Source organism: Buteo buteo, chromosome 15 (genome assembly GCF_964188355.1).
Source record: "Buteo buteo chromosome 15, bButBut1.hap1.1, whole genome shotgun sequence".
Classification (NCBI taxonomy): Eukaryota; Metazoa; Chordata; class Aves; order Accipitriformes; family Accipitridae; genus Buteo; species Buteo buteo.
The window spans coordinates 1,869,645-1,896,502 of record NC_134185.1 but is presented as its reverse complement, the minus strand read 5'-3'; the positions used below and the strand labels follow the sequence as shown (position 1 = coordinate 1,896,502).

Here is a 26,858-nt window from a genome sequence, read left to right as displayed (position 1 = left end):
TGCTATAGAAGTACTTGTGTCCATCTGACTATACAGGCAGCTTAGGACTATTTCTTCAGATGATAGATGGGCTGAATTCCTTACCAGTTGCCTGGATTATTATTTCTGTAGAGATTTTATTTTTTTATCTACATAGTTCTGGGAAGCCCACAGTTTTGGAGAGGAGTAAAACAAAAGAATGGAGAGCACCAATTTGTGTCATTATAGTGCACAAGTATTCAAAAGCTTTGTCATCTTATTTGCACTCATTTTATCTTTAAAGATAGAAAGGTAGAACCTGAGAAGCTGAAAAACTGGTTCATGAAAGAGGAATTGCTTAGGTCATAAGGTTACAACCATGTTTTAGGGTGTAGGGAAATTATGTGTCTTGTTCCAGGGAAATGTGTTAATGAGGTCTACGGAGATTACTGTGTCATCTCTAAGGAGAAACAATAGCTACGCTTTGTACTGGAATTAGCCATCCTATTTTTGCTTTATCTTTCAAGTTCTCTTTCCAAAAGCAAGACTTTATGGTTCCTCTCTTGGTGCTTAAAGGTAATTTCTGAAGTCCTTGTTTTAAACAGTTCTTTCTAGGACTTTCTGACCCCTTTTGTCAGACTACTGTCAATAACTCTTTCCTGTGACACCTTTTTTAATACCCTTTGTCCTAGCATGCTAATGATTGTTTTTATTTGGTCTATAGCATCTTACAGCTAGAAGTTTGAATGGAGACAAAATATTTTTCAGCCCGTGTCTCAAATAAGACTAAGTGAAAATTAATCCTAATGTACAAAATTTATAGTGTCAAGCAGAAATAAGTAGATACTAAAGAACAGAAGTTACATAAATTGGTGATTGCCATTGTCAGGTTTCTGAGTCCTTCAGTGCCAGTTTCTTTCTCAGACAAATGCCTACACAATTCACAAAGGGAAATAGCCTTTTTACCCTGTCTAATATTTCACACACCTTTGATTGTGATACGTGTACCTACCTATGTTATACTGAATAACCTAAATACCTATACTAATGATTACGGGGCTATTGTGATATCTCTGCTACTTGCAAATATTGGTTCCTAAATGGTTCACAGTAAGGAGACAAATACAATCCGTGATACTGTGCTGATGAATAAAACAGTAGAGAGCTTACAGGGAAAGAATCCCATTACTCCTTTGTGTTATCTGCAGAGGTAAGTACTGTAATATTTCTCTGCAGTGGAATACAGAGATGAAAACGACCATAACTGTAACAACAGATGTGTAGCTTCTACACTCTGCATATTCCTGCACTTTGCAGCTCACAGAAGTCCCATAAGCAGAGTTGAGACACGCAGTAGTAGTTTCTCATATTTCAGAGAAACAGAAGGAACTATAAGAACTGTCCCATCTTAAGCAACAGCATTTAATGCTTCATCCATTGACAGCAAAACTATGATGGGATGTTGGAATTGCTGTAAACTAAAATGAAGGTATCATTCTGCCTGCACATAATTTTCAAGCAAATTTGAGCATACTGTCACACCCACTAGTGCTAATGTTGAGTATGAGAAAACTAGGGTTTAAGATTAGATGAACTGCTTTTGTGACATTCTCCATAGAACACGGGTATTTTTAGACCTCATATTATTAAAGTCACTTTCATGCTACCTGAACTGTTAAAAATATACAGAAATAAACTTAAATTGTCTAACAAAAAGAACTGCAATGATTTTCAATTGTTTTTCATCTCCCTTAATTTCTGAAAGTCTTGAAATTGCTATCTGTTACTATGAAACCTGTTAACATTCCTGAGATATATTTCACTTCCTCAAAAAAACCTATATATTTTCCCTGAAATGACAAATAAATGGTTTAACTGATGTACTGTCTGCCTATGATTTAAAAAAGAAAAAAAAAATGTGGATAGGTGGCAATACCAATGAGACTTTGTTTACATCTTCAGTTTCTCTAATGTGGCAGGAAAAATACTGTCAGATATGTTTGACAAAGAAAAACTTTTTTTTGTTTGTCAGACTTTACAGTGGTGTTTGTCTAGCCTTTATACTGGCCACCTAGAAAAAAGCAAGCCACTTGTTTCTTGAATTCAATATTGAAAATTTTGAGCAGGTACCTAATGGAATTCTGTATTCACAAGTGATAATGTGTGCCATTTGCTCTTCCCCATTGATTAGAAGCATCTTTTCATTTAGATCTTCAGAATGGTTTGAACCGAGTTCAGAAAACTTGCAGGTTTTCCACATGAAAAGCACTAAGGTCAAAACCTGCATTTTTTATGTATCACTCCGGTTTGACATGTGGAAAGGCTACCTTGTAAAGTATATGGCTGGAGAGCTACATCAAATCATTTACATGTGCTACTGATTTACAGTTTGGATCTGCAGTTTGACTGATTGGCAGTAGCAAAGGCAGCAAGTAGTTGCATTTAAATGTGCTTATTACTTTCTTACACACAGTACTAAATATTGCTACAGTAACAATATATTACAGCACCGTACATATTTTCAGGCTTTCCAGTAGTGTACCACTTTGCAAAATAATTTGCTTAAAATAAAAATTGTGTTGTATAATTCAAACAAATTAATTTTATTCACAGTATAAACAAGTAAAGTTTTGCTGGCTGCATTAAGTGAATGCTTTTTTTACACACTGCAATTGCTTTGCAGCTGGAAAATGTTTGTTTCGGTAGTATGTCTGATATGTTAAACATTTTAAGTCAGTTTCCCCCCATTGTCTTTTTTTCTTTCCTCTCACAACACATGAAATAATTTGGAAACATGTCTACATTACTGTAAAAAGTACATCCATACATTAATTTTAGCTTAAGTATCCCAGAAGATCACAGCTACATGTGGCAGCAGTTGTAACTTATCCAAAATAATCTAATGTATTACATTATCCTTTAAATTGCGCTTGACTATCGTGTAAAAAACAAGAATGACATGAGTCCATGCATGTTAGACCCATGAGGTATCTCATAGCTTCAACAAGCACTATATAAATAAACTACCAAGGTAATTCCTTAAACCAGTTCCACTTAAGTATGAGCATTTGAAGTATTCTTTTGGATTTGAAAGTAATATGATTGGTGTCTGTCCAAATATATTCATAAAGTAAACATTTTACAAGTATTTTAATCCTAACATTGCAGTATAAGTTTTGAAGCTTGACCTCTCCGGTTTGTATGAGTGCTTTTCAGTGTTACACTTCTTTATTTTTGTAATTTACTCTGAGAACATTTATCAGGAGTGAATTAAAATTGGCTTATTAACATGTGCTTTTATTGAAACATCCTTTGTACAAGCTTCGTAAATTATAATCATACTACAACACAGACATGCAGAAATTATGAATGAAATAAAGCTAAATAACACTGCTAGTATTTTTCAGGTCCTTTTAAGCAGATTTGAGTATTTGATTAACTGTTGTAGTTGAAAGCAGGATTTTTCGCTGAAATCTTCTGTAAAAATTGCTAGAAAGGTTTAAAATTCCTTAGAAGAAGTTGCTGTGTGAGTTCAGAAGTTTTCATTGTGCATCAGAAAATCATGTAAATCGTTCTGTGTAAATTTTTAACAGTATACATCATTAAGAAAGGATTGACTTTTTTTATAAAAAGGACCGAGTTAATTTGTCAGTTAAAAAGACAATATTCAATAGTAAATTGAACACATAGATTGCTTATTTCATAATGTAGTAGATAGCCAGTAAAATTTTGTGATGAAAACAGTATTTTTTCTCTGTTTGTAGGAATAATAGATAAAGTAGCATGCCTGCTGTACGTTTACTTATTTTATGTCTTTTCAAGGTAGCTATATTTTGCTATGGGCTGGAAAAATGTGTACTACTGCAATCAAAAATGTGTCTAAATGGTGCTTTATGCATTTACTTCAGTACTATTTACTTCAAAAAGACTATAAAACATCCATAACCAAGTGGGACCGACAGGCAGGAGCAGAATGATGAATGCCCTCCATTTTTCTTTTTTATGTATTTTAATCTGACAACTGTGGTTTGTTTTTTTTATTTTAAAGATGCTTGCTCAGATGTTATGTAGTATCACAAAAGAGTAAGAAGCTATTCCATATAAGTTCTGTTAGTATTTCTTAAGTTTTACTTTATGTTAGCTTCACACCCTTTTCCGATTACCTTATAAAACTAAAAACTGTCTGTATATCTTTGAGTTATTTATAATATTACACAGGTTTACTTTCACTGTGCTACTTTTCAGTGAAGTCCCATTTCCCTGGCCCATTGACATAGCCTTCTGCTGTGTAACGAAACTTAGTTTCAGAAATGTCAAATATTACAAATAAATGAGAAGTCACACATGAGGAAGTTGGCTACAAATGGTCCTGTGGTCCTGGTCTCTCGTATTCACTATGCCTTCCAATTTCTTAATCAAACCAGAGTTGGAGAAACATGTTACCATCTTTTCTGCTCTTACTCAGTGGCACTGGAGTGTCAGGTGTGTCAGAAGAGCAACTCCTGATTATTTTTGTGTGTGTGTGTGTGTGTTAGTGATTGCTGTCTACTTGATGTAACCAGGTCTAGTAGTGAAGATTGAACTAGCATGCCACAGCCCAAGTTACCGTGCTTTTACCTTCCTTTTTTTCCTCAATCAAGCTTCAGGCAAATATAGATGAAGGCTCAAGTTGCAGTACTAAGATGCAAATGACACGCACTACAGATAAGAAAAGCATTTGGGTTGTTCACTGTGGTTGTAGCCCATTTGCAAATAGTAAGCTAAACCATTCAGAATTTAACAAGGTTACCTGTGCTGAGGGAGCTACTTCAAAGCAGTACACTGGGACTGAGAATTTTTGTCACCTGTTGTGGCAATTCTTTTACAAAGTTTTTGTAAAACATACAAATAAGAAATAAATGAGGGTATCATCTTGCACTCAAGATATTTCTGAAAAAGAGAATAACATCAGAAGAGCATTAGTGACTAACCCTTCAGTTACATTTTGAGATACATTCCAGGCTTTATTTTCTAGCTTTGTAGCAGACACTGCTGTGAAACCTTCAGCAAATATTCAGGACTAATTTCAGTCAGGTGTAACCAGGAAAGTCGTTTAACAGAAAAAAAATCCTGGTAAGAAGAAGATACCACCTGCTTTGATGTGGGCTGATGTTTAGATCATACACTGGAGTGCCAGCAGAGATTTTTCTCTACAGCTTTCCTTACAACTCTGACCAAGCCACTTAATTTTTCCAGTAATGATTTTCTCTAGATAAAAGTAAGCCATACTATTCTGGCATCTTCCATGATTTCCCCACTTTCATGAAGTACTTTGAAAACCACAAATATATCATACAACAATAAAAGTCGTTACTGTCCTTATTTCAGTATCTAAAAAAGTACTGTTAACAATTTTTACCTGTTTTAGTAGAGAATCCAGTAAAGCCTTCATCATATTTATAATAATATACACTGAATTCCAGTAGCTGTTTTTATAGTTGTTTTAATTTAATATTGGTATCTAAGTGATGTTTAGAAGCATTTTGGTGAACACTGTAAATGCTCTTTAGTCAGTCTGCTGTCAGGTGTCGTGTATTACAGTCACTACAGTGCAAATAGTTTGTTCATTGTAATGGTTTCATTACTACATCGATTGAAACATTCAATTTGTGCAAAATTCATCTAAGTAGTTATAGTTTATGCACTGTATATAATTTTAACACATCTGTGTATTTGGTAGTATGTTTATTTCTGTGAGCATTGTAAGAATTAGTATGCTAGGAGCAGAAGCAGTTTTCTTGTATCACTGAAAAATCTCTTATTTCTCTTTAGCACATATTCTGGGATGTTTACGCAGGTAAATTTAATGTGTTATGCAAGTAATGTACTGTGCAGATAAGATCTTGATCACGTTTTTTCTTCATTTAAATATTAAAACCGGTTAAATGTTTTTTCTCATCTACTGACTGCTTTGAATAAATGTGGTCTTTCTAACTTCCATTATACTCTGTAATATATTACTTACTGAATTAGCTTTTACTTTCTGATACTTTCCCACGCTCCCCAAGAAAGCCTTTTCAGCCCTTTAAAATGGGTTACATTTCCCCAGTATATTTAGCCGGGTGCTCCATCCAAATCCATTCTCTTTGGTTCATTAAAGTATGTTAAGACTTCTTATACTCTCCCGAAATGAACTTGTTGAAGCTAAAGAACAATAATAATTGGAGAAAGTTCTTTCAGGATTGCATCTACTTGCCGCCCCTGATCTTGGAGTTGAGAGCAGTGAGGGTTGGCTGCTCCAGAAGCGAAAGTAAGCCAGGAGTCTTATCAAGGCTGCCAGGGCAGGGACCTTGCTGTCAAGAGTCTTGTTTGACAGCATCTGAATGAGGCGAGCAGGGCAGGGCCGATGACGGTGTTCAGCATCAGCGTAGGACGCCAGATCGCCAGTTGGGGCTACAGGGAGTGGGGTGGGTCCCGGGTCAAGCCAGGGAGCTTGTCCGAAGGCCCGAGTCGGCATCCAGATGAACAGGTAGGTGGCTAGGCGTGCACACAGCTGCAACGCAGGTCGGTCAGATACCAAGGGCAGAGAGCCTCAGCTTGGGCGCTCCCAAGAGAAGGGGTAGTCGCCACTGATGCTTCTCTCAGCTCTTTTGTAAACAACTTCAAGGGCAGCTGAGATATCTCAGGCCTGCCACTTGCATTGTCTAAGTTGGTCCTGAGCTCGGACAGCCAAACCTCCAGGAGGATCTGTGACCCTTATATTCACATTTTGTAGTAGAACTCACTCATTCACAGTTAATATAATCTGTGTTTCAGGATTTGAGGGTACTTACTGTGAAGTTAACAGTGATGAGTGCATCTCCCATCCATGCCAGAATGAAGGTCTCTGTGTGGATGGGGTTAACCATTACAGGTGAGGAAGGTTATTTGAATGACATATTCAGTATGATATGTGGATGTGTATCATCTAGCTGTTCTTTGGGTACTTTGCCTGTATTATGTTTGCTGTCCTTCAGCAATATGTCTTTTTTTGTGATGTGTTCGACACTTACATTACACTTTAAACTTCTCTGTACATACATGTGCACCATACATATGGACCCAAGAATCTATTGTAGGGCTAATTAAAAATTGTAAGAATCTTATCAAAATATAACAAACAACTGTTATTAGTCCAGTTACAATAATACTAATAGTCTAAGTAAAAATTAATAGAAAACAGCTTCATGAATAATGTAGTTGTAATTGTTATATAAGAAGTCTTGCAATTATCTAGCTCTTGTCTCTGTTGTTATGATTACCCCCACAATATCTGTCTGGGTCCTGTGATCAATGATTTCGGACTTCCTCAAGAAGAACTGGCAGTGTTACTGCAAGTCACCAGCATCTGGAAGTCTTTGCCAGGAGAATGGTGATGTTTACAGTGGGGGTTTTCTCATCCTAAGTCTCAGGCCTGCTTGGAGCTATATTTATATGTTTCCTTATCACAGTTTACTTCCTTTGCACTGTTCACCAGCTTCCCCAGCCCACATGGACACAAAAGGCTATTGTTTGTAACACCATGATTATCCCAGTGTGTCACACCCTCACCATAGGTGCTATTCCTAGAGCTGAAACTAGGCATGAGAGGCAGCAGTCAGTTGGCTCTGGGGCCGGTGTCAAAACAAGTGAAAACCCGCTCAGGCCAAGGCAAGTTCTGAGCCTTTTCACAGTGGGGTCAGCACAAAGCCTGTGGCCTTCAACTAATAATGGCAAAAATCTTACTTCCTGGGCTGCAGTCACTGTATTTGTGAAGCTTGTTGAAGTACAGCACTTGGTAATGATCAGAAAAACACATAATTTTGGAACCACCTAATTTGTACCCTTCAATCTGCCACGTTTTTCTGGTATGTTTTTATGTTAAGCTAAAAAGTAATATAGTGACATCCTTTTTGCTAGGTGCTCCTGCCAACATGGCTTTACTGGGACGCTATGTGAAGTGGAGATTAATGAGTGCTTATCAAGACCCTGCAAAAACAATGGAACTTGCCTGGATCTCGTAAACAGGTTAGCTACTACTAAATGAAAAGTAATTCCCTGATTTTCTTATGTATAAAGTCTGCTTGCTGCCTTGAGGTTTGGACGGGACCTTCAGCATATGACAAGGATTTCTGTGTTAAAATGAGATAAGCAAATGCTACTGACTTGGCTATTTATTTCTTATGTGACCTGAGAGGAAAACAGAATGCAAACTGTCTTCAGCACAACTTAACGCTTTTCCACCTTACCTCTTATTTTTCTTTTTTTTATTTGGAATACGAGTGAAATAGAAGAAAATTGATCTTCAGTTAGATTGCTGCATCTCTCTTTTCAGCTTCCAACAATGATGTTTTCTAATGTCAATGTTTACTAGAAGTTAAGTGTAAGCAAGAGAAAAATTTGTATTTTGTGTTTGTTCCACAACACTCTACAGTTATTCAGAGGCTTGTGTCAAAAGAACATTATCCTTTAAGTCATTCCTTATACCTTCAGCTAAAGTTACTGTGCACAAGTTTCCTATTAATTTAAAAGAGAGTAAATCGCTCTGCTTGTTTCAGAAACACGGAAATGAGAAGTCTGTTAATTATTTTAATATGGATGATGATTAGGGACACCAGCTTGACAACAGGACATATATATAGCTTCAGAATATTGGAATGGATCATGTTGTTTACTTCTGCTGACTTACCTGATTTTCCCTTTTCTGAAGATTCATCTGTAGTTGTGCACCTGGATATTACGGGTCTCTGTGTGAGATGGATGTAAATGAGTGCGAAACTTCGCCTTGCTTGCATGGAGGAAGCTGCATCAACAGGCTTGGAGGCTATCAGTGTTCCTGTCCCCTTGGCTTCACAGGTATGGTTTGCTCTCTACCGCAGTGGAGAAGGCTGTTTCACAGGTTTTACATGTTTTTAATTTTCTAGCAGTGGTCTCAAGTAAATCAAGGAAGAGTATACAGGATCATCTCCTTTGTGGAGAATAAATCAATCTTATTCAAATAGAACTTTGATCCAATTCTTGCTAAGTAGCTCAAGATGTTATTTACATTAAGGCTTGATTTATGATTTCTTTAGTCACCCATACATTCAGCTGAAACACATTAAAAGAGAGATTACATAGTGCAAATAAAACCAATGTTTTCTGAATTCAGCCAAGAAAGTATTACCATAGATAGAGTAAATTTTAAAAATACAATAAAGTGCTGCCTTGTCATTTGAATTTGCACAGAACCATAGAAACGCTTTGACTTGGCTGACCTGTTGGACTGACACTGTTGCCTTCAGTGTTAATATTTACATTTTTACAGAATTAATGACAAAATATTTAATGGGTAGAGATGTAGTAAAATTTCTCTAAAATAATCTTGACATTTATTTAAATGCTCTGCATGCTGCAGGACAAGTAGTTCATACTTAATGTTTTGATACATGCAGCTTAAGCAACCTGAAAACATGGCATCATATGACTCTGCAGAAGTATTTATAGTTGTCTGCCTCAAGTTGTATCATTTCTGCATTCTGTCTGCATAAAATGTTTTTTCCTACCCATTCCAGCCAGTGATGAATACCACATAATTCATAAGATTAGGAAGGATGCAATTCGCATCCACTGAACTGAGGAATGTAATTTCTGCAAGAAAAGAACAAGTACAGTTTTGGGAGTATCTGTATAGCTGCATATCCTTTTTCCATTCACCACAAACTTTAGTCCACATACCACTTGTGCTGTGTTCTTCAAAATCATCCTTGACATTTTAGTAAAAATTGGAAAAATCCATGTAATTCTCTTGCACAAAATTTTAAAAGCCCCCCCCCCCCTGTTTTCTTCAGAAGGGCTGTGTTCTGAATAGTACTGCTTGGATGTCACAGAAACTTTGGTTCATTAGGCAGTGGTGCTGCAGATTTATAATTTTAACTAATAAATGATGAAATAGTTGTCTTCATCTTTACATATATGTTTCTGTAAGAATTCCCAGTTGCATTCATAAAAGACAAGACACCTGTACCTGAAGGGCTTATGAGACTAATTTGGAAAGGAGCAAGCAATCTGCACGTGTGCTTTCCTTTTATGATTCTTCATTATTCACTAAGCAGTTTGACTTGAGTTCTTTTCCCTAACACATTTAACCAACAAGGATAGGATGTTGGGTTTTGTTGGGGCTTTTTTGTGAGTAGCTTGTTTTTTGGTTGTTTTTTTTTTAATCAGCTGTAGTAGTTGTTTACTATTACAAGTAGTTGTGTACTGGTACAAATTGTTTCAGTATATTTACAAGAAGAGTTGTTTACTATTTAGTGTTAGTTATTTACTAACAAGGGTGGTGTGATGTCCAGGTGTCTTATCAAACACTGAAACATTACTCAAAAATTAGTGATAGATTGCCCATCACTTAATTACAACCAGTGATTCCCCCCCCCCCCGCAAAGTGACACTGTTTGGACATCCACTGTGCAATGTACCAGTAAGTCTGAAGGAGTAATTCATCCAATACAAAGTGTTTGGAATAGCAGTTGAACTAAGGCTTTAAAATGAAATTGCAGTGTTAGCAGGCCCAGAAGTGAGTGAAAGTAATTTGATTTCAAAGTGACGTCTTTTCAGAGCAAGATGTTGCTTTTCTGGATTACGAAGCAAAAAAAGCATGCATCAAGTGTATGTTTCCCTGGCAAACATACACAATTGTACAGTAGTTCTCTGGTAGTTTGAAGTTTTGAAAACTTTTTCTTGCAATTAGAATTCAAATAGCTAAGAGCTGTTTTTTCATACTTATTTTAACAATTTTTTTTTTGTTACTTACACTACAGAAAAGGTAATTATACTGTTTGAGACTACCAAGCTTTATAATTATAAATAGTGAAAGAAAATAGTTGCAAAACTACAAAATACTAGTATTTAAGGTACTGAATTTATAACAGTACAACAAAAGTAATTTATTTAACTCTTCGAAAGATAGGTGTATTTCCACTTTCATCTTCAGTAATTTCATAAATTTAGGAATAACCTTTTTTTTTTTTGTTATGGACAAGGCATATTTAAAGTTACGTAACAGCGTGTATTGATTTCAATGATCATTTGTATTTCAAAAAAGTTTCAATGTAGAGAGAAGACTTTAGTCATTGACTATTATTATTAAAATATTAAAGATTTATAAATTTGAATGGAAACTGGAAACATCACAATGCATTAACTGCGCTAGGCCAAATTTTGTTACTATATTTCATCTTATTTATAAAAACTTATTTTAAAAATATTAACTTTCATCAGCCATTTAAAATTTTTTTCATTATGTAATGCAACATCTTGGAGAAGGCACTGATTTCTGCTCTGTAAGCTCAAAAATTTTGGCAGCTAATGTATCTCTTAATGTTAAGTTTTCCATAAATTTATCTTATTTTGGGTTTATTTCATATTGTTCATAATTTTATTTCTTTTTAAATACCTGTTTAACCAAAATTCATTCAAAATAAGTTATTAACTATTAAAATATAACTTTTTCTCAACACTGCTAAGATGAAATCTGTTTTGCAGCTCAGGTAGACTCTTACAAAAAGTGGTCACAGTTCAGATGACAAACGCACAGATGTATCCTTTCTGTCAGGATGTAATTGGCAGCAACAATGGTCGTCTTAAACCCTAGATATGACTAATAGACCCTGATTAAAGTCTCACCCCAGCTACTTCGGAAGATAAAACTAACTGATCTGGGCATTCAAGAAACTGTTTTTTCCCAGCCTAAAGAAAGAAGTGACTTAATAAAGCAGCGCTATGTTAGAAAGAGGAGAAAAGTAACAAAAGGATGATACCAAATACACAAGTAGTCCTTTTCAAAAGCAAACAGTTCCTTTCTTCTGTGTGTGTTTTGGAGTTTTTGTTTGGCGTGTGTGTGTTTGTTTGTTTTAATATACCTTCTGGAGATGACTGCTCCAACTGGTCCATGTCTTTCCTGTGCTGAGGACCCCAGATCTGGACGCAGAACTGCAGGTGGGGTCTCACCAGAGCAGAGCAGAGGGGCAGAATCCCCTCCCTCAACCTGCTGGTCACACCGCTTTTCATGCAGCCCACAATACGGCTGGCTTTCTGGGCTGCGAGCGCACGTTGCCAGCTCACGTCCAGCTTTTCATCCGCCAGTACCCCCAGTCCTTTCCCACAGGGCTGCTCTCTCCCTATGCTGGTTGTTCCCAGTCACCTTCTTCTATTGCCTAGAAATGGCTCCTAAGAGGATTCACTCCATGATCTTCACAGGGACTAAAGTGACACTTACTGGCTTGTAGTTCCCCGTATCATCCTTTGGCCTTTTGGGGGAGATAAGTGCCATGTTTGCCTTTCCTAGTCACTGGGGGCCTTCCCCAATTTCCATGGCCTTTCAGACATGATAGAAAGCGGCCTCCAAGGACGTAAGCCAGCTTTCTCAGCACCCTGAGACGCAGTCCATGGAGTACTGAATTACAGGAAATGAACACAAGAATTGAATACAAGAACTTATGTTTGGCCCAGTGTTCTGTATGCCACAACAGAAACCAAGTTAGATTATTGTGTCTAACCTTTGTTACCCAAGTTCACTATTTGGATGTGACCTTTTGATCATTTTATTTCAAATCTTGTATTTACAGCTTCAGCAACAGGAGAAGATAGTCTAGTACACATTTTCTTCTTTGAGGAAACATTTATTTTATGTGGTCTGTAAAGGTTACTGTACCATATAGCAGTGACCTCCAACTAGAAGGCGAGAGAAATGTATTTGTAGTTTCAAAGCAGTGAAGTTAGTGAACAGCTAAGAATCCTATTTGTAAGAAAGAAAGGTCTCTGTAGTGCATGCAGTGTCTCTGGTCCTTAAGGAGACAAAGTCAATAACTACTTAATTTTTTGTACAGATTATGCTCAAAATATGCAATGCTACAGTCTGTCCATAATGAGTGTTTGGCAACAGCAACTCTCACTGTGTATACAAATTAAATCTGGTGATTAGGAGCTTGGATGAGAGTACACTCCCCCTGTTTAGTAAAATACAATTGTTTTGGGTTACAGATCTGTGTCTTTAGGGAGAAAAATCCTTGTCTTCTGGCAAAGAATTTCTAAACGTGAAATGTTTGTTCTTCATGCTCATTACTGTCTAATTTGAATGTATTTAGTATAGCAATTCTAAGGTGATTTCACCAATGTGTTGTACAGTTAATTACTATTTATCTTGAAACAGAACCAGCTTCTTCTTCTGGATTTATAGAAGTCAGTAAAAGAGGAATAGAACTAGCTCTGCTTCTTATTTTTGACTGCTGAAAAGAAACAGCATGTTATTTATGAATTGTGGTTATTTATGAATAGCTTCAATGTAGAAGACACCTCTTTATGATGACAGAAAGGACACTGTTCATGTAGTCATGTACATGTTAGGACTTACACCTATTTCCCATTGTATCCGTTGCCTAAAGTGGTATCATGGACTGGGAGAAAATCTCAATTTGATTCTCACAGACTTTCCTCCAAGTTCCCTGCACCTTCATAGAGGTAACTAAAGGGAAGAACATTAATAAAGAGTTTTGAATAACTTCTTCCTTTTGCACACATCACTCCATATTGACCAGAACAATGTCTTGAATACGATTCTTGCACATAATGTAAGATTATGATGATGTATCCTTTCCCACACTCTCTGTAGCTATCTGTTTAATCTTAAACATTGATACTAAGTGGAAAAAAAACCCCAGAAGAAATATTTTCAGTATAAAATATCCAGTAGGTAAGCCATCCATGTATTCTGTCAGTTTAAGTGAAACATTCTTGCTTTGTATCAAGCAGATCTGGAAACGTTTGAGGACAGTTTTTTAATTCGTTAGTGAAAATGGAGGAAGGTGATCCTTTAGACTCATGTAGCTGACAGCAGTAAGCATACATCACAGTTCAAATTTGCAAGCTAGATTGAATGGGAGAAAAAAAATTTAGCTGCATCAGAATGCTGTCAGCCCCAGGCTAATGAGTTCTCCTTGGAGACATGATGATAAAGCCAGATGCAATCCCATGCTAACATGGCTAAAGTCCTTTGGGATTCCAGCGCTACTACTTTGCACATCTTTCTTGGAGACTCTAACACTCTACTGCGTTATGCTACTTAGACATGCGCTGATAGTTCTTTCCTCGGTTTTCTAGTTTCTAAAGTCCTTTGGTACCTGACTTCCCTTGTGGATTTCATGGAAAGGCTGGTTGCCTCTCTCAAAGTAAGGGATTTTGCCGAGGCCTCCAGAATATTGATACCATTCTTGTTATTTATGTCTTGTTGCCACAGAGTGGCAATCATAGTGATAATAATAATAATGGTAATAATAACAACAACAACGATGATAATAATAATAATCCCTTCCTCCAGGAAACCATGCCTCACAAGAATTGAATCACTGTTAAGCATTGTATCCTAATTATGGAAGTGCTGTTGTGAAGTTCTGTGGTTTGCCTTATGTTTTTGATTATGATACTATATATACCACATAAGTATCTTTCTTAGGACTCACACATACTATTTAACAGAACAGGAACATTTAATAAAACTGAGACAATCCCCAGCTAAACAGATGGTAACTGGAATTGATAACATAAATACAATCTATCAGATCAGTGTTTCAGGGTAAAGCAGATGTAGAATCTGAAGATTTTTTTGAGCTCCTTGAAGTGCAGGATTCAGTGGATGAGACTTTAAAAGGGCAGGTAGTGATAGGACAAAGGGTAGTGGCTTTAAACTGAAAGAGGGGAGATTTAGATGAGATGTAAGGAAGAAGTTCTTCACTGTGAGGGTGGTGAGGCAGTGGAACAGGTTGCCCAGAGAGGTTGTGGCTGCCCCATCCCTGGCAGTGTTCAAGGCCAGGTTGGATGGGGCTTTGAGCGACCTGGTCTAGTGGAAGGTGTCCCTGCCCAGGGCAGGGGGGCTGGAACTAGATGGTCTTTAAGGTCCCTTCCAACCCAAACCATTCTGTGATTCTATGACTATCTAGTGAGAACATTTGAGAGCTTGTGGTCAAGTGATTATATCTAGATCTTTCCTGTTATGGTAAGCTATTAGGTTAGAATTTAAATTATCTAGGGCTTTTAGAGCCAAAATCAGTGTTTCACATTAAACCTACAACAAATTCAAGAAAGCCCTGATGCAACTGTTAGAGGTGTTTCCTATCTGTGCTAGCTAGGAAAATCTCTGTACTTTTCGGCAAGTGTAACTTTGGAAGGGTGTTGGAATCTATTGAAGTATGCCACTGTGCGTGCTTTAAAGGAGTTTCTATTCTGTAAGAGTTAGCAAGGCTCAGGGGACTGAAATCTCAATTTCCACACAAATTGCTCTGCTACAAATACTGTGACAAAGGAACTTTTAAGCAGCTTTAATGCAAGAACAGAGGAACATTATGCATCATAATACCAATCTATTTTGCTGTGATTCTGCGATATTTCTTTGAGCTTTGTATAAGTTGTAAATGTACTTAATGTCTAAATCTTTTATATTAAATTATTGTTGTATTTTAAAAAGATAATGTTACAAATGAAATAAGAATATTTTAATAGCTATTTCTGATGGTGTATTCTTTTGCTAGGCACTCAAAAATTCATGACTGGGAACCAGTTAGATAAAAACATGCAATTCATCACTTAAAAGCCTGTGGTTGTTTCGATCAGTCACAGCAATATCTAAAGCAATGACTGCTGAGTGATGGTTTTGCTTCACAGAACTCAACATGCTCTATGTTAGAACAGTTACTGGGCTTATTTCTGAAAAGCACGGCCATGGTAGCTTCGTGGATTTTTTTGTTTCTCTGTATCTGTCTCTGCCAGTAATCTCTGTCTTTTATCCTTAACAGGATTCAGAGAAGTAGATGACTTCATGAATAGTATTTTGTTCACTATAGTAGAATGGCTTGGCCTTCCATGCTAAGAATCTAGTTGTTTTATTAGGAATTCCATTGTATTTTTTCCTAGTTTGTAGTGGAAAAATGTACAGGGCACCTCTCTGGGCCTCACTGATTACATGACTTGGATCTGTTTTATTTCCACGCAGCCAGCGTACTACTCTAAGTTGCCATGTTCTCATTTGAAACAAACAGTGAACGTGTTGTGCTATAGTAATTAAATGAACCAAATATTAGTGCCTATATATACTACCCAAGGCATACCTGTATTCTAAATAATACATGTTCTCATCAGTAATTAAGATTATTTCCAAGTGTTTGTACTTCCTGCTTGCCTGCATAGAGTCTCAGTGTGTGATTAGCATCAATCTAAGTGGAAAAAAAAGCAACCTACCTTTTTTGCATACTTTTGGGATTTTGGGGGAGGAGGTTGAATTCGACCACAGTGTTATTAAATAGTGTAAGAATTTTGAAAATCATTAGGTTATGATGAAATACATGCCATTCACAAGTAACTTTGCATATAACCATGATGAAATTCTTGTTGGATTGTCGTCTGCTTCCATGCATGCATTGCATACTTTTGATCCCATGTGTTTTGCCATTAACCAGGCTACTGGCTCAAGCTACCAAGGGAAATCTCATTCCTGAATCAGAATAAATGAGGTTGGAAGGGACCTTTTGCAGTCTGTAGTCCAGCCTCTTGGTGAAATCAGTGTGGGCTATGGGGTCAGACCAGGCTGCTCAGGGCTTTGTCCAGTTGGGTCTGGAAGACCTCCAAGGACAGTATTGTTCTCATTTCTGATGGGACATTTAAACTATACTGTGAATAATACATTATTTATTAATAGTCAGTGTGATTCCATGTGTTCCAAGAAGAGAAAGATGAGTTTTTAGCTAGACAGTAAACTTTGACTGTAAAAATACATAAGTGCTTCAGTTTTAAATAAGACTATTACAGACTACATAAAACATGCCTAATAGAGAAGAAAATCAAAAGCTATAACAATAATCATAATATTAGTATATTCTGGAGGCATTCAGGTTATGGAGTGATAAGGAAGTAAATGTGAGTATATTTTTTTCTACACAAAGCTATATTTGTATTATTTTAGAGTGATGCTAGAACATCTTTTTCTTGATGCATTTACCACATAGTGCAGCTCTCTAATTTTCCCTTATTTTAATTTTATTTATACACTCCATTTTATATTACAGTGTTGAAATTAACGTGGCTAATGAACAGCGACTATACTGAATAAAAGATGGGTATTTCTCTGTAAGACTGTGTGTGTTTATATTAATACATGTATGCAATATATGAAATATATATGCTATATTTACAACACAACATACCAATACGGTTCTTTCTCTCTATTGAATGGTATTAGTTCAAATGAGAAATACATTGCTTCTTAGAAATTTGTCTTTCAGTAACAAGTTTTCAGTTACCTTTTAGTTTTAAATTTTTTTCTCAATTCTAATAAAGTAATAGCTCATACTAAAACCTATGTTCTTAAAACCAAAGTTAAAATGTCGTAAATATTGAATTGATACTTGCATCTTGCCCAGCTACAACGTGACTTTCTCTGGCAATATTGACAAATATGACATTTTTGTCATCATGTTTCCAATATTCAGACATGAATTAATAGATTTTACTTGCACTGTCTTCAGATTTATCTAGTTCTCCATCCCTTTTTGTAGGTTTATTGATCCGTGAACTGAATCATAATCTAAAATGTGATATCTTTAGGTATAGCTTGATTTTATCATTTGATAATCCAGTAAATACAATTTCTGTCCTTATCAGAGGGATGCTCTGGCCGTGCACTGAGCAGGCAGCACAGGGGCTCAGGGCTCAGCCTCACCGTGGCCTGACCTGGGTGTCACTGGTTTAACCCCTGCCTGCCCTGCTCCAGCTTCAGCTTGGGGGGTAACAGAGGGGTGAACACCCCCCACCCCCCCACCCCCCCCCCCCCCCAGCACAGTCCCTGCCTGGCAAACCACAGGCAGCCCTGTGTGTGTGCCTGGGGCTGGGGGCCACTGCCAGCCTGCAGCTGGCAGCTCAGGATGGGGAAACCGGCTGGGACAGCGAGAGATGTAAAGGAAAACCCAAGCAGAGCCCAAGGCTAGGGGGAGAAGAAAGTATCAACATCATGTTCCTTCAAAGAGAAGATAGAAACGCCCCGCCAGGCACATCACAGTCCTGCCAAAGGCATCATGATGCTGGGAAATCCTTGCAATGCCCTTCCCTGCACCCCGCAGCTACAATCTGTGCTTTAGACCCACAGGGAGATTTGAAGCTTGAGCACACCCCCAGTGGAAAGGGTTAGATATACTGGCAGGGTCTGGGGGGATTTTTGGTATAACCATTTTAAGATTGATGCTTTTCAGTACTGATAATTTTGACTGTCAGACTGTTAAAACATTAATAGGACTGTCATTAAATTCTAGACTCGATGGTGTGTTCCCTTTCAGTTGTCACAAGATTATGAATTTTTCAATTTCTGTTATTTGTAGTAGAAAATGTTCACATCGCTAAGATCTGATGCTTGATCTGTTGCTTTCTATGACTAGGCACAGCAATAAGCCAAGAAGTAATTCGCTTAGGTAGATTGCTGCTTCTCATGGTCTCATCATGCTTCAGCCTAGAGTTCAAATATCTAAATAACAGACAGTGTAAGGTACAGGTGATGCTTTTTTATTAAATCCCTCTGGTTCTTGCATTCACTTTTAAATTAAACGGGCAGATACGGTTCTCAGAAGCCATGCATGCATATCTAAGATTCCAAATTGCTATTTAGTGAAAACAAATAACTTAAAAGTTGTAGAACAAGGGAATTAATCTGTATTTGTCTTAATTACTTTGTTTCCTGTGGTCTAATCTTATCTTGTAAAGTTCTCTTCGTTTTGGCATCCAGAGTGGAAAACAAACCTTGTCTAAACAAAAAAATCTGTATTTCAGAATAGTTTGCAACCACTAATTTTCTGCAGTCCAGTCAGCGCCAATTTAACTTGACTTAATATAAGGAAAGTGAAATAATTGCCTGAAGTAAATCTACTACTGACCCAAAATGCAATAGAAATAGAAAATCAAAATCTCTGGTATTAGTCACTATGCTGTACTCTTTCTTAAGATGAAGTCAACAAAAAGAAGCTCAGCAACCATATCAGCCCTAGATTTTCATGCAGCATACTTAGAAAATTTTTGTTACAGCTTATTTACTCATAACGGGCTGAATGAGGCAATACTAAAACGATGTTAAAAGGACATTATGCTGTTCACAAGATTAATACCACTGTGACAAAGTGAGTACTAGTTCTTTGCAGTCAGTTACTAATTTTAAGAGGCAACATATTTCTAGATTTGTGAGAGGGCTGTTTTAGAATGTGATGATTGAAGCTTATTGTATCAAAGTTACTTTATCAGAGATGAAAGACAAATTCTGCTGAAAAATGTCTTCTGAGGAGACTAAAGCATTTATTTACAATGTGGTTTTGTACATATGTGTATTCAGAAAATGTGTTTATATAGAAAGTATTTCAAAAGCCGTGGAAATAAATTTATAGCTGGTAGAAATTATTACATACCATATTTTTTCAAGATGTGTCTTCTGCATCTTCCTGTAATAGCTAAAATACTTGAATTTTTCACCTAGTACTCATCCTAGCTTGTTTTTGCTTTAATTATGGAATGCTATTACATTATTTTTCCATATCCCGGTTTATCTTTGCATTGCTTTTGATCCCAGAGAGCTCAACTGATACATTTTTTTGCTCTGTTTTATTTTCTTGGGTTTTTTCTCTTATGCAAAAAGTTAGCTGAGAATGATCAGTTACCATTCTTGATTATGGTCAAGATGGAACATGTTTGAATACATATTTTGTATGTGTCTGAATTAAGATTTTGAAGCTGTAAATAACTACCAGTGTCAAGTATCATATTCTAGTGTTTTTCCACAACTTCTGTTGCTAATTTATAGTTGTTTACAGTTATATATTTCTTGGAATTTATATCTGTAATGAGTACAACTGTTAGACAAATGGTGATATAAAAAAAATTGAGTTAAAAAACCCCCACCAATTAAGCCCCTATAAGCTCGTACAAACATGGTACTAGGAACTGAAATTCATCTACAAATGTAGAGATTTTTCACAAGCGTTACAATTATTATTCACAATTTCTATGATACATAGGCATGTTAGAAAATACTGTTTCTCCTCATTTTCTGCTTCTTTTGGGGTTTAACACTCTCATGCTGAAATTATTTAACAAAGGAGTTAATTTTTGTTCTGTAGCTTAAAATGCTCTGCAGTGTGGTTTGTAGTATTTCTGCTCATATTTAAGTTGAACAATTTTTTTATTCCTTAGACTTATGCTTTTTTTACATATATAATTGGCTACATTATTGGTTATACATTAATGTCCATCTTACACATCCATATGATAAATGTATTAATTGATCTTTTGACTAGCAACTGTCTGTTATGACATTTCTTGGAATGGTTACAAGTAGTTGTCAATAGTCTTACCGTAATAGTTGATACTAAAATTGGCTTCAACAAGAGAGAACTAGTTGTTGCTGAGAGATTCTGGAAGGACATCTCTCCTTTTCTCTCAGTTCTGGCTCTTTTCAACCTTAGAAGGTCCTACATTTTTTTCTTCTGTATCATTTACTGCTAATTTACTATTCCTTTCCATTTTTAGGTATGCCCTCAGCAACCACTTGTTTTTTTAGCATGCATTTGGTTTTCTGGGTAGTATATCTTTGACTTTATTCTTACACAAAATTCTCTGTTTCTTCCTTTTCCTCTCTTTTCATAATAGCCACTTATCATAAATTAATATCCTGAATTTTTAATCTCCTGAAACAGCACTCGAATCTCTTTATTGTCTCCTAGAAAAAAGAAGAAATGAAGAGGTCTATAAATTATCATCTTCCTCAGTCTTTAGCTCTAACAATCAAATAATTCTATATTTGGTATATAGAGGTTTTACATATTTTTTAAATATATATGTATAAGTTCTAATATGTCTTCTTCTAAGTCTAATAACAAGTAAGCAAACCAGAATACATACTGTATTTTCAAAAAATCAAAGTATTTTCACTCTCAGAAATGTAACACATAATCTCAAAAACATCTGAATACAAAATGTCATGATAATGTCAAGCTTCCTTACCAAGAGGGGAGGATCTAGAGATTATCACAGAAGTTTCTTGTAAAAAAAATCATGTTATTTACTGTCTCAGAAATGGAAATTTTGCAGAGTTATATACATGCAGTATAAGGAAACAAACCAAAAAAAGTCTCTTAAAGTAGTGAAGCTGAAGAGCTGAATGATTTTAAGATAAATAAATCGTTATGTACATTGCATAGAGTGCAGAACTTGGCATGAGTCCTTCAGTCATAGGCAAAATGCAAAAATATGTAGAAAAACTTCAGAGTTGTTAGTAGTAGAATGAAAGCTTAGAGAGCGTAGCTAAGAGAGGGCGTAGGTAGGAATGCTTTTGCATCTCAGATTACACATAAGTCAGAAGTGGTTGTTGTATGGTCCGTTCTTACGTTCACAGTGTCTGCTTTCAGCCCTATTCTGTTGAAAGGAAAAAGCTCCTGAGGAGCTCAAGTTTTGCGACTAGGAGAGTTTGCAAAAAACAAAAATTTTTTTAGGACCCGCCGCCATTTGAAACTTCCTCCTTTCCTGTGCCAAAATACTTACAGGACCAAGTCTTGTATCTGATTTTCCAGCTTGTTAGGTACACTACGGCCTGTAAAAACTCAAGTTGGATGTTGGGGAGATGTGTTTCTGAGGTAAGAAATACAAAAATATAATTATCATTTTAACAGAAGGCTAGAATAAATGCCCAGTGATTGGAAGGGGGAGAGATTCTAGGTTGGCTCTGAAATTGGTGAGAAAAATCCTTGAAGGCAGAGAAGGGTAATTTCTTACTAGGGTTTACAGTTGAGAAGGTGAAAGTCTTGATGGAAGATGTGACAATCTCTAGATTAGGATGTAGTTGTGGAATTGTGCAAATTGGCTCCAAGAAAGGCTGAGGCATCCCCAGTTAAGGCAGTAGGTTGTACATAAAAAGGGCATGGGGAAGGCTGCTGAGTTTTCTTGATGAAGGTATGAGACAGACTGATCCTTCCCACGAATGGATGATTTGAAGGAGTAGGAGAGTAGCTGTCTCCTTTTCATCTCAGTGCTATTGTCATTAGCCCATACTCTTGTCTTCTCACATCTGTGGCATTTCCTTGCCTTCCACAGCACTCTGACACGCAGGGGAGCCCCCAGGTTACCATCAATATCAGTAATTCCCCAAACGTGATATTTGTGAGGTACTCCTCCCTTTTCTTTGATGCGTGGAGCCATCAATCCTAGCGTGCTCAGTCCAGTCTGTAAAGCACAGCTCCAAGAGGTGTCTTCAGCCCAGTAACACACCCGGCACAGTCAGAGCTGTGAAACACTTTACAGGTGACGTTTGAAGTGAAGTGCTAGTTCTGTGGTATTATAGTCTGTCTCTCACACCAACTTTGCAGAATGTTTGGTTGTATTATAATGATTATAACACTGCATGATTATTTTTATTAGAAGTTTTCATACTTTGAACAAGGATTGAAAGAGAAGGCAGGTTTCAAATTAAATGGCAGTCACATTGGAAGAGAATGACAGACTGTCTGGGTTACAGTCATGAACGATTGCCAGCCTTTTTGTGTATACAATGTGACAAATTACAAATTTAGTACATTTTGCTGTTGGAAATATTTAAATGAAAATGTTTATTCATATTGGAATGGATTAATCCAGTGATGCTACGGGATTAATGCCAGGGATGTATTTGGTCTGATTTGTTCAAAGGGTATTAGAATATGGGTGTTGAATTTAAAGAAGAAATTTTATCATCTGAATGTAAATTACTTTTTATAAAAACTTATCAAAAATATTTTGACTTAGCGAATTTTGGCAAGAATATTTGAACTAGCTCCTACTGTTGAGCAAGTTATTTTCTTTGTTAGAACTAATAGTTAAAAATTACATTTTTCTTAAGTTCTTTTTTATTTAATTTTTCTGTTATGTGTATTCATTTTCATCTTTAACCCTATTGTACCAGTAATTGCTGTAATGATTATAGTCGGTATTCACAGCAAATCTCACAAATTCTTTTTAGGGTGAGAATAACAAAATGGACTTTTACTCTCTACATATGTCCAAAACTTTTAACACTGGCAAGACTAGAATTTCATTTTGCCTGTTAATATTCCTGAAGCTTTCCTAGTAAGGACAGAATATGGAGATATCACTACAAGGCATTTCTGTTCTTTCCATCAGATTCAGTCTTTCTTGGCAAAACCTAATCTTAATTACATACCATGATATCTGTTTTTTAAAGAGACTAAGCACAAAGTTACATTTCTTTAGCTTCCTATGTTATTCCCTGCCTGAACATTACTTCATGGATTTTGGCTGCTGTGTTTCAGATACACCTGGAGATTTAAAGACCCTTTGTGACATTAAGCATTCTCTTAAGCAAAGATTGGCTTGAAAGGTGATGTACAGGATTTCATAGTATTTCAGCAGAAATAATGGAAGACTACTGTGATATGTTCTCGCTGAACTCTGAGGAGTGGGAGAACTGAGGCTGAGAAGAAAAACTTTATTTAAGGAAAGATTATTTCAGGACTCATGCTGGTATTCCAAAAAGTCTGTACACACCAGGAAAAAAGAAACTGTAGATTTAGAAAATGTGGGGCAAGCTGCATTACATGGATAATGATGTTTACAGTTGATACTAGGAATAGGCTTAATTTCCCCTAATTTTAGTCCTCTAAAAACTAGGCAGCTAGTCCAAATTACTTATTTAATTTCCTTCTGCAGTTATTGCCACCACTAGGCCATTCAAGGTAAGTGGTGTCCAAGACATGATACAGGTCGCTCTTTGAAGCTGTTTCTCTCTTTATCTGTTTTAAAGTGATTTTAGACACTTATCTTAAACTAGTTGCTTAATTTCACAATAGTTAAAATTAGGTGTGATATATTAAACTCTGACTTCCCTAACACAGTATTATCTGAATTGTGCTCTCTTCACTGCCACACAGAAGCTGAGGAATGGGCAGATACGTTCTGCCCACTGGCATTTCCACAAAATTACGTATTTATAGAAAAATAATTTTACAAGTTTCTAATCTTGCATAAGCATACCCTGTCTAGAATACAAAAAATAGTTACTTTCTTCAGTTTATGTAGTTATTCTGAGGGTTCATTTTTTCATTAATTCATTATGAATATTTTACTGGACTGTCCGAGAGGAGTTATGCAGGCCTTTACAAAAGACATGAGACCATACAAGAAAGAACCATTTCTTTGCATTAACAATATGTATGACTAGTTCTAATTTGGCACTTTGATCAGAATTTTGCTAAACTCATTACTCTTTTTTTTTTTCCAAATCAACCAAGCAAGGGTTTGGGCACTTCAATGGAATTAACCTATTAATTTTTTTTTTCTTTTAAGAGCTGTTGCAGATTTGACTGCAATTCTGCGGCATTTTACTGACATGTTCTCTTTTATTGTGACTATTAAATATATTAAGTCACATCTAGTTTAAGTCTTCAAGTTGCAGAAAAGGAAGATCTCTTTATACAATGTATATTTTGAATATTTCTCCACGATTTGGTAATTCTGAGTGTAATTCTAAATACTATTTTTTTTTAAAGAAGCACTGCAGTGATTCCTGTATTTAAAACTCTCCAAGGTTATAATTATAAATTTTTTTGTAGGATTGAAAGGAAAATATAAAATAGTTTTTCCCAATACATCTTGTCTTTTGAAACATAATTTTTGTAATAATTTATTGACACATTAAATTTATGCACTGAGTCTTCTTTTGCCACAATCAAGTAATGGACTTTCACTGCATTGCCATGGCATTCATTGAGCTGTTCAGGCAAAAATTTATTCAGTGGCATTGAAGTAGTAGATCAAGGCAGCATAAATAAGAGGAGGTCAGGAGTGTAAAACAGAATCTATTTAATTACAAGATGTTAATCATCTAAAGGAACTATAATTTTTCCTTTTTTCAATAGATTATGTTGTAATGGAAGCACATGTGAATATGGAATAATTATCAATAATTAACCCTTAATCTGCCTTTCAGAATCAATATATCAATATGTGTCAGCCTTTTCAAATGAAAGGCTGCAGCCATTGAAGTATCTGAGCCAAGCTTCTAATGGGTTGATTATAGTCAAATCGTATTTCATTAGGTGATTTTGGAATCTGCTACTTTAAATATCCTACTAACAATAACTATTTTTTAGGATATAATGTGATTTCAGGTTTATTTCCTTTAGTGGATATATTACATCTATGCAGAGGATAGAAAACAGCAGCAGTGAAAGGTAGCCATAGGAATGAATGGCATTGGATTATTTATGAAGCAAACTATTTTAAATAATAAACCTGAACAGAGCTATTCTAGGGTTTGCTTTCTTCAAGATCAGAAATATCTGCCTTAAAAATTCATAAAACACTAAAACTATTTTTTAAATTATTGTTACTTCACATATATCTCATTATCAAAAGCAAATTACTAAACTCGAACTGAGAATCTTTAACTCTTAAAATAGAGGTTTGCACCTCCTAAGTAACGTGTGATTAACTAGGAAAGTGAGTTTTTAAAAGTAAGTCGTGTTGTTTTAGTAAGAGTACATAGTACAAAACCCAGCAGCAATCTGTGTACATGAATACTACCCATTCATTAGCATGTCCTCTCACTAATATGGTAAGTTTAAATTAGTAAGACTTTTTAGGAAAACAGACTTTTTTGTTTGTGTGGGAAGCTAATACCATTTCTAATCTAGGAATGAAGGCATGACTGAGTGAGAATACAGCTGGTTATGAGAGCAAAGATTGGAATTATTCATTTACTAAGAAGTGATAACCTTCAGACTATCACATTTTAAAACTCACAGTCTTTGCTAAATGGACCAGGAAGATCAAAAGATCTACAATCATGAAATGACCTTGTTTTTTATAATGGTGTAGAGTAGAAATAACAATGTTATAGAGATGCCCTCACTATTAGATACAAGAAAAATAATCACTTTTAGAGTTGCAAGTAAAGTGAACTCAAAGTATATTATTATGTAGTACTAGCATCCTGCCAATGCTTTTGAAGCATTCCTTGATAAGAGCAGATAAAGAATTTTCTTTCCTAGTGCTGACTTACAAGGAGAATGGCCTCTTTGATAGATCTTCTATAACAGAACAGGTGAACTTGGCTTCTCTGTTCCTGAATTTAGATTTTGGTACTATGTTCACAAAATTTCTATTTCTGAAAGTTTTAAGTTCATCTATGTAGTGATATCAAATAAGACACCAGTGATCAGAGAGTGTGACGCTAAATGAGCAGGAGTGTCCAAGGAGCACAAACAATCAGAGCTGTTTGCTGAATGCTTGCATGGGATGGGGGATAAACAGGTTTCAGAAGTGCCTTCTAATTTGTACCAATATATAGCTTAGCATAGTGCAAGTACCACTGCGCTGAGATGTGGTCAGGATTGCACAGCAGCCCCTCTCAGCTCATGTTCCTGGGGGTGCCTGCCAAGTCCAATCTCCTGCCATGCACTTTCCACTAGAGCGTGACACCAGTACTCTAGGGCTGCTGGGGCTGAGGCCACAGGCTTCAAAGTAGAATCTGGGAGATTTTTTATTCTCTTTGACTCAATTAGGAGAGTGAGAGTATACTGTGAAAAAAAACAATTTCCTCCAATGCGTACAGTATTTTTACATACCTTACATTCATATTAATGTGAACATTACACTATTGATCTTCACTAGATAAAAACATTTCCTGTGATCTTAAAGTAACTCTTATTTGTAGCATGTTAATAGATTTATTGCAAATGCCTGATTGTGGTCTTTGGCTGTATATTCACACATGGACTAGACAAAGGTTAGGGTATCTCTTGTGCTTCTTCCTTGCTATGAATTCCTTCCTTTAAAAAGCTGCCAGTAGTTGGGTGCAT

The 26,858-nt window shown here is 36.2% G+C and overlaps 1 protein-coding gene across 1 annotated transcript in view; it reads left to right on the top strand.

The window, feature by feature from the left end:
• Positions 1-26,858, top strand: part of EYS (eyes shut homolog) — an 810,501-nt gene that overhangs the window by 340,079 nt on the left and 443,564 nt on the right. Inside the window, exons 24-26 of the mRNA XM_075046421.1 lie at positions 6,754-6,850; positions 7,876-7,983; positions 8,666-8,811. Of these exons, the coding sequence (XP_074902522.1) occupies positions 6,754-6,850; positions 7,876-7,983; positions 8,666-8,811 (351 nt within the window). The remainder of the gene's footprint in view (positions 1-6,753; positions 6,851-7,875; positions 7,984-8,665; positions 8,812-26,858) is intronic.